Source organism: Sorex fumeus, unplaced genomic scaffold (genome assembly GCF_029834395.1).
Source record: "Sorex fumeus unplaced genomic scaffold, SorFum_2.1 ptg000007l, whole genome shotgun sequence".
NCBI classification, from domain to species: domain Eukaryota; kingdom Metazoa; phylum Chordata; class Mammalia; order Eulipotyphla; family Soricidae; genus Sorex; species Sorex fumeus.
The window spans coordinates 1143718-1157118 of NW_026606064.1; the positions used below are offsets into that span (position 1 = coordinate 1143718).

The window sequence follows — 13401 nt, forward strand, 5'->3', positions numbered from 1 at the left end:
GTATCTGGAAGTCTACAGGCGCCATCAGAGTGCTGATGCATTAGTCTCACAGGTAACTAAGGAATTTTTTTTTTTTTTTTTTGCATTTTGGGTCACACCTGGCGATGCATAGAGGTTACTCCTGGCTCTGTACTCAGGAATCACCCCTGGCGGTGCTCAGGGGACCATATGGGATGCTGGGAATTGAACCCGGCTTGGTAACATCCAAGGCAGACGCCCTACCCGCTGTGATATTGCTCCAGCCCAACTAAAGAATTTTTAAAGAGAAAATTTGTTACCTCAACAATGCCTTCTCTTGTTTGGAAGCTTCTTCAAGGCATCTTTGATTTCCTTGTTCCTCAGACTGTAAATCAAAGGATTCATCATGGGGACCAACACAGCATAGAACACTGATCCAAATCTGTTAATGGTTGAAGAGCTTCCAGTGCCAGAACTCAGGTAAATAACAACACTTGAGATATAGAAGAGGCTGACAGCTGTCAGGTGAGAAGCACAGGTGTTGAAAGCCTTGGATCTGCCTTTACCTGAAGCGATCTTTAAGATGGAAAGGACAATATAGACATAGGATATCGTGATAAGCAGGGCGTTTGTTACCCCAAAGATCATCGTTACTATAGCCAGTATGACTCGTGAAATGAAAGCATCATTGCAGGACAAGTTTAAGACTTGGGGAATGTCACAGAAAAAGTGATAGATGATATTAGGCCCGCAGAAGTAGAGCCTGAGTATGGCACTCAATTGTGCTATAGAACCCGAGAATGCAGCCAGATAGCATCCCAACACTGTCCATAGGCAAACCGTGGGTGACATGACAGATGAGTAGAGAAGTGGGTTACATATAGCAGCATAGCGATCATAAGCCATGGCTGTCATGACACAGGACTCACTCAGTCCCATCAATGCAAAGAAAAAGTACTGAACAGCACAACCCACAACAGTGACAGTTAGTTGCTCTTGATAGAAGCCAGAGAGCATCTTGGGAACTGTCGTGGTCACATAGCAGATATCGATGAAGGACAGGTTACTGAGGAAGAAGTACATGGGTGTGTGGAGGTGAGAGTCTATCTTTATTAACATAATCAGGCACAGGTTCAAAGTCACGGTGGTAATGTAGACCAATAGGAACACAGTGAAGAGCAGGGTTAAGATTTTAGGCAAATCTGAGAAACCTAAGAGGATGAAATGGGTAATTTCTGTAATATTTCTTCCCCTTACCATTTTCGAAGAGCCCAGGGAGCTACCGAGCATATTCTGTCCGCTCGGCAAATCCTGGCAAGCTATCCCAGGTGTATTCAATATGCCAAAAATAGTAAAAAGAAGTCTCACAATGGAGACGTTACTGATGCCCGCTTCAGCAAATTGGTGAACAATGGGACGACCGTGCTACAGTGCTACCATTGTTTTGATGCTCCTAAATCGGCAATAAAAACAATAGAATGCATTACAAGGAACATCAGAGTTACACAATTTATTTGTTTCCTTTACCACTTTTGAGTACTATTAAGAAAATGCTTCAGTGACCTCATGAAGGTATCCCCGTTTTTCATGTTGAATTGTCAAGCATTGTTCCTTAGTGCTTCATATTCTCAATTATTTCAGAAAATCTAACAGAACTTAAGCCATTCATAAGTTTAGTAACTAACTTAAAAAACCAGCAATCACTTCAGTACTATAACCAAGGTATAGATCACTGACGAAAATAACTTTGGCTTTTGGACTGGAGAAACTCTACAGGAATTCAGGAACTTGACTTGCTTACTGCCAACCCCGTTGCATCCCTGTTCCCCTCCATGAGCACTGTCAGGAGTCATTTCTGAACGCAGAGTAGCAGTAAGACCTCAGCATAGCTTGGTGTGGCTGAGAATCCTCCACCTACAATAAAATGAAAGAAGTGTCTTTGATAATTCAATATATAACTCTAGTTTATAATGATAAAGAATAAGTGGATTCCTTAGAGAATAATTTCGAAATACTTTTTCCTCTTCCAGGAGTTCCCCTAGACAGATTTTGATTTTTTTCTTCTTTTTTCTTTCTGGTTGGGCTTGTCTGTTGGTGCTCAGGGTTTACTCCTGACTCTGAGCTCAGGACTAACTCCAGAGCTTTTATGGTGCCAGGTTTCAAACCCAAGTCAGCTTACAAGGTAAGTGCCCTACCTTTGTACTAGGGGCTAGAGGCCCTAAGATATCTTTCTTTAAATAAAATGAAATATCACATAGTTATAATTAGATTTCAACATTTTCAGATTAATATTTAAATCAAGATCTTGTAAATAGTCTATAAAATTATAACATAGTCTTGAAAATATATTCTTGGAGCACACATATATGTCTCATGTACTATAATAATTTATTGTACATAATTTCATATGAATTTCTTTAAAAGGAAACTAGTAAATGTATTATTGCCTAAATTATTTTCTCAATTTTACATATTTTCCCCCTCTGGAAACAACATAGTGCTGTAATTAAGGGTTCAGTATGAATTTTATTCCTGAGTGATATCATCCAGACAGCATTGTTTCCTTTATCAGGAGAGATACAATAGCTATTCATAAATGAAAACATCAATGTGAAATATTTTAGAACATAGAGATGATACTGCAGCCCAGAGACTGGGGAGAACTATATTACAATGACAGACAATCCACTAAACTATTTTCATATCTGTGGCATATCTGTGGTAGGGCAGGCCACGAGAGCCTTTTCTGGCCTATGTTTGCACACAATAATCTTGGCACTCTAAATGAAATAACTAAAGTCGTATAAATTGAGAACCTGAACTCTGAATCAGGAAAGAAGAAAAGGTCTGAAAAAACCATTAACTAATAAGATACTGGATGAATAATCCAAACTTTATCAACAACAAAATTACTGAAACAAATCTCTTTGTATAACTTCTGCCAAGCATTTGAAGGAGAAATAACATCAGTCTTTGTTAATAGCATACAAATCTCGTAGATCTGAAAATCTAATTTTCTCCCAATTTTAAGGAGTTAATATCAAAGACATAGAAGACAACACTGGTAGAACTTTGCAAGAAAAATTATCCAACTCCATCAAAAAATGGTGAGATGAAATGAAAAGAAACTTCCTCAAAGAGGATATTCAAATGGAAAAAGTCACATGAAAAAATATTCTATATCACCACTTATCAGTGAGGTGAAAATCAAAGCAATGAGATATCATTTCACATAAATGATATATCAAAACCCAGCTCCCAGAGGAGAACAGCGCAGAGTCTCCTGCCCCCATGCCTGGCTATTCTCACCAGGGCCCTCCAAGGGGGGACGGGTTGAGTTTCCCTCCCTGCCCTGAGCAGAGCTCTGACAGCTGAAGACCTCCAGAACCAGCCATAGCCATGCTGAGACCACTCTCCACACATTCAGATGAGCCTCATGCATGAAGGAACCAGCAGAGAAACTGAGGCATGCGGGACCTGGGGCTGAGATCTCCAAGCCTGCTCAGATTGGAACTGGGCCTGCTCCACTCAGATCCCCCATCTTTCAGTAGGTAGGCATTACACCCACCAACTGCGCCGCCCCCCCCCCCCCCCCCCCCCGCCACCCCCGGCGCCGTGTAATCCCATCAAGGGTCAAGAACCAGAGACTATAAAACCCAGCTCCCGGAAGTGTGCAGCCGTGAATGCGGCCAGGTGACATCTTATCTAGTTCTAACTCTGGAGAACCCAGCAGGCTACCAAAAGTATCCTGCCCACATGGCAGAGTCTGGCAAACTCCCTGAGGCATATTCAATATGCCAAAAACCAGTAACAATGATCGGTCTCATTCTCCTGACCCTGAAAGGGCCTTGAATATGGCACTTTCTAAAATCTCAGGGCTAGCATGAAGGAGATGTTACTGGTGCCTGCTCAAGGAAATTGAGGAATAACAGGATGACAGTAATACAGTGATCATTTCACACCACAGAGCCTGTCACACATCCAAAAAATACAAGAACAACCCATGCTGACATGGATGTGGGGAGAAAGGGAGTCTCATTCACTGTTTATGATAATGTTGACTGGTCCAGCTTTTTAGAAAAAATTATGGACATTCCTTAAAAAACAAAATCTAGAAATTGAGTTCCCATTTAACCCAGAAATATCACTCTGGGAATATACATTAGTGGACCCCAAAACACACAGCAGAAATGTCATCAGCACCTCTATATTCATTGCAATTCTATTCACAATATCCAGAATCTGGAAATGACCCAAGTGTTTGAGAACAGATGATTAGATAAAGAAACTATGAATAATAGAATGCTACACAATTGTTAGAAACAATGAAGTCATGAAATTTGCTTACAAATGTATGGATGTGGGGAGATTTATATTATAGTGAAATGAGTCAGTGGAGGGATAGACATAGAATAACTGCATTCATTTGTGGTATATAAAAACTTCTACAAGATTTAATATCCAAGGCCAGAGAAAACAGTGGCCAGGAGGGCTTGCAAATGGCTGGAAGCTTGCAACAAGTGTGTTTGGAGGCAAAGGGCAATTAGGATAGAGAAGGAACCGTTATGAAAGTAATAGTTAGAAATGATCATTCTTTTCAGGAACTGCATATTGAAAGTACATAAAGAAATGCACAAGATAACTTTCAATATCTGTATTGAAAAGCATAATGTGGTACCGGAGCTGGGAGTGCTCCATTTCCCGTGCCCCGCATGCACCCCCTCTTCCCGTCATCATCCTGGACCCCCTTCGTGGGGCAATCAGAGGACACTTTGGGGAACACCTGCCCAAGCACCGCTGGAATTCCCATTTACCTCTTCCGGACCCTCCCTTCCAGGTTCCTGGATAGAGTGTCCCTGGGACCAGCTGGGGGCGTGGCCTCTATGTAGGGGCGTGTCCTCTGTAAAAGTGGGCGTGGCTCCTCCAAGGTGGACATACGCTCACGTGGCCGCAGTTATATTTCCCACTCCCAACACTGTACTTTTATCCCAGCATTTATCACCTAAAATCCGAGGAAAAATTTCTGGCCACCTCAACTACAATACAACAATATTCCACTCATCTACTCCAATTCTAACAAAAGAACAGTACACAAGAAGCTATACAAGCCCAATATTAAAGAGCACCTCATCCAAAGCTTCCCTCCATGCCCGTTATAAGCCAAAGAATAATGACTGAGAGGAAGATCAGACTCCAGAAAGGGACAAGACTGATTACCATCGACAAACCTTATCCAGAATCCTTTCCCAAGATTAGATGGAACAGTGATAGTGAACTCCAGGGTTCTACTGCTAGACGACTAAAACAACATGAAGAAACAGCACAAATTTCCACTACAAGGAAAGGTTGAAGAAAAGAGTCCTGAATTACTAACCAGGGTTATCCACAAATATGCTCTCTACGGTAAAGAATTATGAGATGAAATGCAGAGGATGTTCAAGGAACTACTCAAAGTATCAGTGGAGGAGATATCCAGAAAGCTACAGGAAGAAATGAAAGAAACAGTCGAACGGATAGCAGAGAAAATACAGGAAGAAATGAGAGCAGAAATAAAAAAAAGCTACAAAAAGAAGTGTCACAAATAAAGGATTCAGTAGACGAAATTAAAAACTCAGTAGTTTCCCTCAGCAATATGATGAATACAGCTGAAGACAGGGTCAGTGAGCTTGAAGATAAGCAATAGAAATCACATAGGGAACAGCACACAATGGGAAAAGACCTCAACATAGCTCTAAGGAGAATCAGAGATCTAGAGGATGACTCCAAGAGAAATGACATTAGAACATTGGAGTGCCAGAAGGACAGTTAGGCAACCCCAATGAAACAGCCACAGTCAAAGAAATCACTGCTGAAAAGTTACCAGAGTTAAAGAATGCTGGCATCCAGATCCAAGGAGACAGAAGGGTACCAGCTAAAAGACATCCGAATAAAAACACTCCAAGGCATATCATAGTCAGAATGATGGATGCTGTGGACAGAGATACAATACTGCAAGCAGCAAGGTCAAAGAAGGAAATCACATAAAAAGGAGTACCCCTTAGATTTACAGCAGACCTATCAGAGGAAACCCTCCAAGCTCGAAGACAATGACGGGATATAGTAAAAAAAATCAATGAACTGAATGCCTCAAAAGAATATTTTATCCAGCTAAACTCTCACTTGAACTTGATGGAATGATACACCATTTTGTAGATAAACAACAGCTCAGGAACTTCATAGACTCAAAACCAAATCTAAAAGAAGGATTAAAGGGGCTCCTGTAAGATAAGAAGAAAAACAGTTTTAAACACAACCAACAACTACAGAAAGATGGCACAAAACCCCATGACAATAATCTCCCTCAATGTCAATGGTCTAAGTGCACGAATCAAGAGACACAGAGTAGCAAAATGGATCCAGAAACTGAAAACAACATTCTTCTGTCTACAAGAAACTCATCTGAACAATCAGAGCAAACACAGACTCAAAGTTAAAGGATGGAAAAAATCCTCCAAGCAAACAGCTCTCTCAAAAGCGCTGAGATGGCCATACTAGTATTCGACAACATAAATTTCATGTTAAAAAAGTTTAGATGGGATAGTGAAGGCCATTTTCTATTTATCAAGGGATACGCACAACAGGAAGAAATCACACTCTTAAATGTATATGTACCTAATGAGGGAACTGCTAAACACTTAAAACAACTGCTAACAAATTTTAAGGAGGAAATTGCTAGCAACACAATAGTAGTTGGAGACTTCAACATTGCCTTATCATCTCTGGACAGATGAACAAGAACAAAACTCAACAAGAAAACACTGGCTTTGAAGGAAGAAATAGAAGAAAGAGCGCTAATAGACCTATACAGGGCTTTACACCCCCAAAAGAAAGAATACACATTCTTCTCCAGTGCACACAGAACATTCTCCAAAATGGTCCACGTGCTAGGCCACAAAACATACCTCAATAGAATCAGGAGGATAGAAGTAGTATCAACAATCTTTTCAGATCATGATGCGCTGAAGATAGAAGCAAACCACACAAAGACATCGAAAAACAAATCAAACACCTAGAAATTAAACAACTCAATGTTGAACAGGACACTACTTCCACTACCCAGCCGTCGCCACACTCCAGGACACTTTCCGGACCCGCGCGGCAGCTCCGGCCGAGACCCACGCACAACTGAAGACCCACAGAACAAGATAAGCAGAACTCTCTGAGACCTTGGACTCCAGGCTCGGCGGACCCAGGGACAGAGCGTCTCTGCTTGCTCCCACCACCACAGGTGACAAAGGGATTCTAATCAGGAGCCCCACCCTACCCTGCCCTGTCTGTTTCCATCAACCACCCAGGGATCGAATTGTGCACAGGAGACCCACCCTACCCAGATAAATACCCCACTGGCAGACTTCCACTCTCGACACTACTTCCACTACCCAGCCGTCGCCACACTCCAGGACGCTTTCCGGACCCGCGCGGCAGCTCCGGCCGAGACCCACGCACAACTGAAGACCCACAGAACAAGATAAGCAGAACTCTCTGAGACCTTGGACTCCAGGCTCGGCGGACCCAGGGACAGAGCTTCTCTGCTTGCTCCCACCACTACAGGTGACAAAGGGATACTAATCAGGAGCCCCACGCTACCCTGCCCTGTCTGCTTCCATCAACCACCCAGGGATCGAATTGTGCACAGGAGACCCACCCTACCCAGATAAATACCCCACTGGCAGACTTCCACTCTCGACACTACTTCCACTACCCAGCTGTCGCCACACTCCAGGACGCTTTCCGGACCCGCGCGGCAGCTCCGGCCGAGACCCACGCACAACTGAAGACCCACAGAACAAGATAAGCAGAACTCTCTGAGACCTTGGACTCCAAGCTCGGCGGACCCAGGGACAGAGCTTCTCTGCTTGCTCCCACCACTACAGGTGACAAAGGGATTCTAATCAGGAGCCCCACCCTACCCTGCCCTATCTGCTTCCATCAACCACCCAGGGATCGAATTGTGCACAGGAGACCCACCCTACCCAGATAAATACCCCACTGGCAGACTTCCACTCTCGACACTACTTCCACTACCCAGCCGTCGCCACACTCCTGGATGCTTTCCGGACCCGCGCGACACATCATAAGACAATAAATACCCATCTTCTGGAATTGTCATACCATATTTGATAGGGTTCAAATATGGTAACACCTACAAGGGTGATTAGAGGTCACCCCAAAAGCCTCTATCCCTCTCGGAAAGACTGGCAAGCTACCGAGAGTATTCCGCCCGCACGGAAGAGCCTGGCAAGCTATCCGCTGTGTATTCGATATGCCAAAACCAGTAACTACAACTGGTCTCATTCACCTGACCCTGAAGACTTCACCGACATGGCAGCACTGAGAAGGATGAGAAAGGAGAGGCTGACAAAATCTCAAAGTCGACCTAGGCTGCCACAACGAAGGAAGACAAAAATGATCGTCTGTACTTTCAATGCACGTACGCTAGCATCAGATGCATCCATCAATGACCTGATGGTACAAGCACGAATGATCAAGTACGACATCATTGGTCTGACCGAGACAAGAAGGCACGAATCTCACCATGCCGTTTTCGACACTGGAGAAGAATTGTTCCTCGGAACATGCGATAAAAGAGGTGTCGGAGGCGTCGGTGTCCTTGTCAACACAAACTTGGCCAAGAGCATTGATTCATTCGAATGCCTAACAACCCGAATCGGACGCTTACATTTGAATAGATGTGGCTCACTGCCTGCAGTTTCTATCTTCGTTGTCTACGCACCAACATCTCATTATGATGAAAGAGAAATCGAGAAGTTCTACATGGAGCTAGAGAAGTTCTATAAAGAAGACCACACCTTCTACAAGATCATTGTGGGTGATTTTAATGCCAAGATAGGACCGAGAAGATCAGCTGAAGAACTTCACATCGGGACCCATGGCCTAGAATGGAACGAACAGGGTGAGAGACTGTCAGAGTTCATCATGTCGACCAAGACCATCCATGGTAACTCACAGTTCCAGAAGGCAGAATCTAAACGATGGACATGGGAGTCTCCCGGTGGACGATTCCACAACGAAATAGACCACATCATATTCAATCGACGGTTTTGCCTGACTGATGTCGCTGTTGTCCCAAAATTTCGAACGGGATCGGACCACCGTCTCCTTCGTGCAAAATTCTACTTCACAGAGCGGGGAGAAAGGGCTGCAAAGTTCAAAAAGAGAACTCCCAGAATGACCACCAACTGGGAACTCTTTGGTACTATTGCGGCAACATGGGAAGATGCCATTGTTGACAACATTGACGAGGAATACGATCGACTGGTTCAGCACCTCCATGAAAGTGCGAGGAACGCCAAGAGAGAGATAGCCACAAAAAGTCGCCTATCTTCGAAAACTCTTGAGCTAATTCGCCAGCGTGGTTTGGCGCATGCCTCAGGCAACCGCAAGCTAACGTCCGAGCTCGCAAAGCAGTGCAGAGATGCGATCAAGGAAGACCTCAAAGAGAGAAGAGCAGAAGTACTGGTAGATGCGGCAGAAGCCGGGAAAAGTATTCGTAAGGCCCGCCTGTCCTTCGCCAACTATAAGACCAAGATGACTGCCCTCCGACGTCCTGATGGATCCATCACATCCTCCAGAATGGCAATGGAGAAGATTATCCATGACTTCTACTCAAATCTCTTAGATAGCCATGTCCACTTGCCAACATACCAAATTCCACAGGATGGGTATGTTGTTCCCAACGTTCTCCCCTCCGAAATTCGACACGCCATTTCGTCGGTAAAGAAACAAACAGCACCCGGCCCAGACAAGGTCAGACCTGAACACCTGAAGAACCTGCCGTCAGTACTCATCAATACACTGGCTCGGCTCTTCACTCGCTACCTGTCTGAATGCAAGGTTCCGTCCCAATGGAAAACCAGCAGGACCGTACTACTGTTCAAGAAGGGAGACATCCATGACATTGGCAACTATCGCCCGATCTGCCTATTGTCTGTCATCTACAAGTTGTTCACTCGAGTCATCCTGAATAGGATTGGCAGAACATTAGATGAAGGACAACCATGCGAGCAAGCAGGGTTCCGCAAAGGATTCAGCACCATCGACCATATCCACACGATAACCAAGCTCATTGAGGTTTCTCGGGAGTTCAAGATGCCGCTCTGCTTAACGTTCATTGATTTAAAGAAGGCCTTTGATTCTGTTGAGACGGAAGCAGTCATTGAAGCCCTAGCCAATCAGGGCGTTCAAACCCAATACATCAGGATTCTTCGTGAGCTGTATTGCGGATTCACTACCAGGATCTCACCATTCTACAAAGAAGTGATCGTTGATGTCAAGAGAGGGGTACGGCAGGGTGATACCATTTCACCGAAACTCTTCAGTGCCACCCTCGAGAACATCATGCGACGACTGGAATGGGAAGGAATGGGAGTGAAGATAGATGGTCGGCAATTACACCACCTCCGCTTTGCTGATGACATTGTTTTAATAACACCAAACATCAGCCAAGCGGCACAAATGCTGGCCGACTTTGACCGTGAGTGTGGAAAGGTAGGACTACAGCTGAATCTTATGAAGACAATGTTTATGAGAAACAGCCTTGTTCCTGACGCCCCATTCGCTCTCAATGGAACGACCATCTCCGAATGCAACAGCTATGTCTACCTAGGTCGAGAGGTCAACATGACAAATGACCTGGCACCCGAGCTGCGCAGGAGGAAGAGAGCGGCTTGGAACGCCTTCAAGAACGTCGAAGAAATAGCTAAGAGGACGAAGAACGAAGAACCTCCGACTCCGGGCACATCTCTTTGATTCCACTGTTCTTCCTGCATTAACATATGCCTCAGAGACCTGGGCCCTACGCAAACAAGATGAGAACGCCATTCAGGTCTCCCAAAGAAGAATAGAAAGAGCTATGCTTGGAATATCACGTTTCACTCAAATGAGAGAATGAATCCGGAGTTCTGACATCCGTCGACGATCAAGGATCAGGGATGCTGTCTCATTTGCCAAGGTGTCGAAAATCAGATGGGCTGGTCATGTAATGAGATTTAAAGACGACCGTTGGACTAGAGCTGTTACTGATTGGATTCCACGGGATGTCAAGAGACCGCGTGGCCGCCCACCTACCAGATGGTCAGACTTCTTCGTCAAGATCATGAATGATCGGTTTGAGGCCCTTCATGTTCCCGGAGCGAACAGATGCCATTGGGCTACACTAGCACACGACAGGGACAAATGGAGACGTTACTGGCACCCGCTCGAGCAAATCGACGACTAACGGGAAGTTAAGTGATTTTTTAAGTAAGTGAATGTTGAACAATGAGTGGGTCAGGAAGGAAGTCAAAGACGAAATAAAAAAGACACCTGGAAACAAATGAGAATGAAGACACGAGCTACCAGAATCTATGGGACGCAGCTAAAGCTGCTCTAAGAGGAAAATTTATAACGTTGCAAGCATTCCTAAGGAAAAAAGAAAGGGCCTACATAGATAACCTAAACAAACAGCTCAAGATCTTAATAAAAGACCAACAAAAGGAAACCAAAATTGGCCGATGGAAAGAAATAATAAAACTTAATGCAGAAATTAACAACATGGAAACCCAAAAAACAGTCAGAAACGTCCATGAAACCTAGAACTGGTTCTTTGAGAAAATAAATAAGATTGATAAACCACTAGGAAGACTCACAAAGAAAGAGAGAGAGAACCAATCACAACAGAAACCAATGAAATTCAAAAGATCGTCACAGACTACTTTGAGAGTCTGTATGCCACAAAACAAGATAACCTAGAAGAAATGGATAAATTCCTGGATTCCTATAATCTCTCAAGATTGAACCGAGAAGACTTGGGATACCTGAATAGACCCATTCATATCAAGGAAATTGAAGCGGTAATCAAAAGTCTTCCCAAAAACAAAAGCCCAGGACCAGACGGATTCACTAGTGAATTCTTCCAAACATTTAAAGAAGACCTTTTGCCACTTTTACTCAAGATTTTCCAGGAAATTGAAAAGACAGGAACTCTCCCAAACAGCTTCTATGAGGCACATATCTTCTTAATACCAAAAGCAAACAAAGACACCACCAACAAAGAAAACTATAGGCCAATATCCCTGATGAATACAGATGCGAAGATCCTCAACAAAATATTAGCAAATAGAATCCAACAACTCACCAAAAAAAATTATACATGACGACCAAGTGGCATTCATCCTGGGGATGCAAAGATGGTTTAACATTAGGAAATCAATCAACATAATCTATCAAATCAACAAAAGTAAAGATAAAAACCATATGATCATATCAATAGATGCAGAGAAAGAATTTGACAAGATATAGCACCCATTTATGATGAAAACTCTCACCAAAATGTGTTTTGAAGGAACTTTCCTCAAGATAGTCAAATCCATCTACAACAAACCCATGGCAAGCATTATCCTCAATGGGGAAAAATTAAGAGCCTTTACTCTAAGATCTGGGACAAGACAAGGATTCACACTATCATCTATTCTGTTTAAAATAGTACTGAAAGTACTGGCAATAGCTATTAGACAAGAAAAAGACATTAAAGACATCCAGATAGGAAAGGAAGAAATCAAGCTCTCACTATTTGCAGATGATATGATACTATATCTTGAGAACTCCAAATACTCTACCAAGAAACTCCTAGAAACAATAGACTTGTACAGTAAAGTTGCAGGATATAAAATTAATGCCTCCAAATCCATGGCCTTCCTATACGCAAATAATCAGAGAGAGGAAAGTAAAAACATAAAAAAAAAATCCCGTTCACAATCGTGCCCCAGAAAATAAAATGCCTCAGAATCAGCCTAACTAAAGAGGTAAAGGACCTCTACAATGAAAACTACAAAATGCTACTCCATGAAATAAAAGAGGACACGAGGAAATAGAAACATATCCCCTGCTCATGGATAGGAAGAATTAACATTGTCAAAATGGCAATACTCCCCAATGCACTACACCGATTCAACGTGATCCCTATAAGAATACCTATGAAATTCTTCAAAGAAATAGATCAAGCACTCCTGAAATTCCTATGGAAAAACAAATGCCCACGAATAGCTAAAGCAATTCTTGGGCAAAAGACGTGGGGAGGCATTACCCTCCCCAACCTCAAACTCTACTACAAATTGATAATAATTAAAACAGCATGGTACTGGAACAAAGGCAGGTCCATAAACCAATGGAACAAGGTAGAATATTCTTACACACAACCCCAAAATATGAACATTTAATTTTTGATAAAGGAGCAAGAAATGTGAAGTGAAGCAAGGAAACCCTCTTCAACAAATGGTGCTGGCATAACTGGACAACCACATGCAAAAAAAAAATGGGCTTTGAGCTCGACCTAACACCATACACAAAGGCAGATAAAAATGGATAAAGATCTCAACATTAGGCCAAAATTCATAAGATTCATCG

The 13401-nt window shown here is 43.2% G+C and overlaps 1 protein-coding gene across 1 annotated transcript; it reads right to left on the bottom strand.

Annotated features, from left to right (window-relative positions):
• Nucleotides 1–279: 279 nt before the first annotated feature.
• LOC130046185 (olfactory receptor 5AN1-like) lies at nt 280–1218 on the bottom strand. Its single transcript, XM_056139108.1, has one exon. It carries the CDS (start codon nt 1216–1218, stop codon nt 280–282), a length of 939 nt encoding a protein of 312 aa, XP_055995083.1.
• Nucleotides 1219–13401: the final 12183 nt, after the last annotated feature.

Coding starts and splice junctions, on each gene's coding strand:
- LOC130046185 (XM_056139108.1), bottom strand. CDS start 1,218: ATGGTAAGGGGAAGAAATATTACAGAAATTACCCATTTCATCCTCTTA.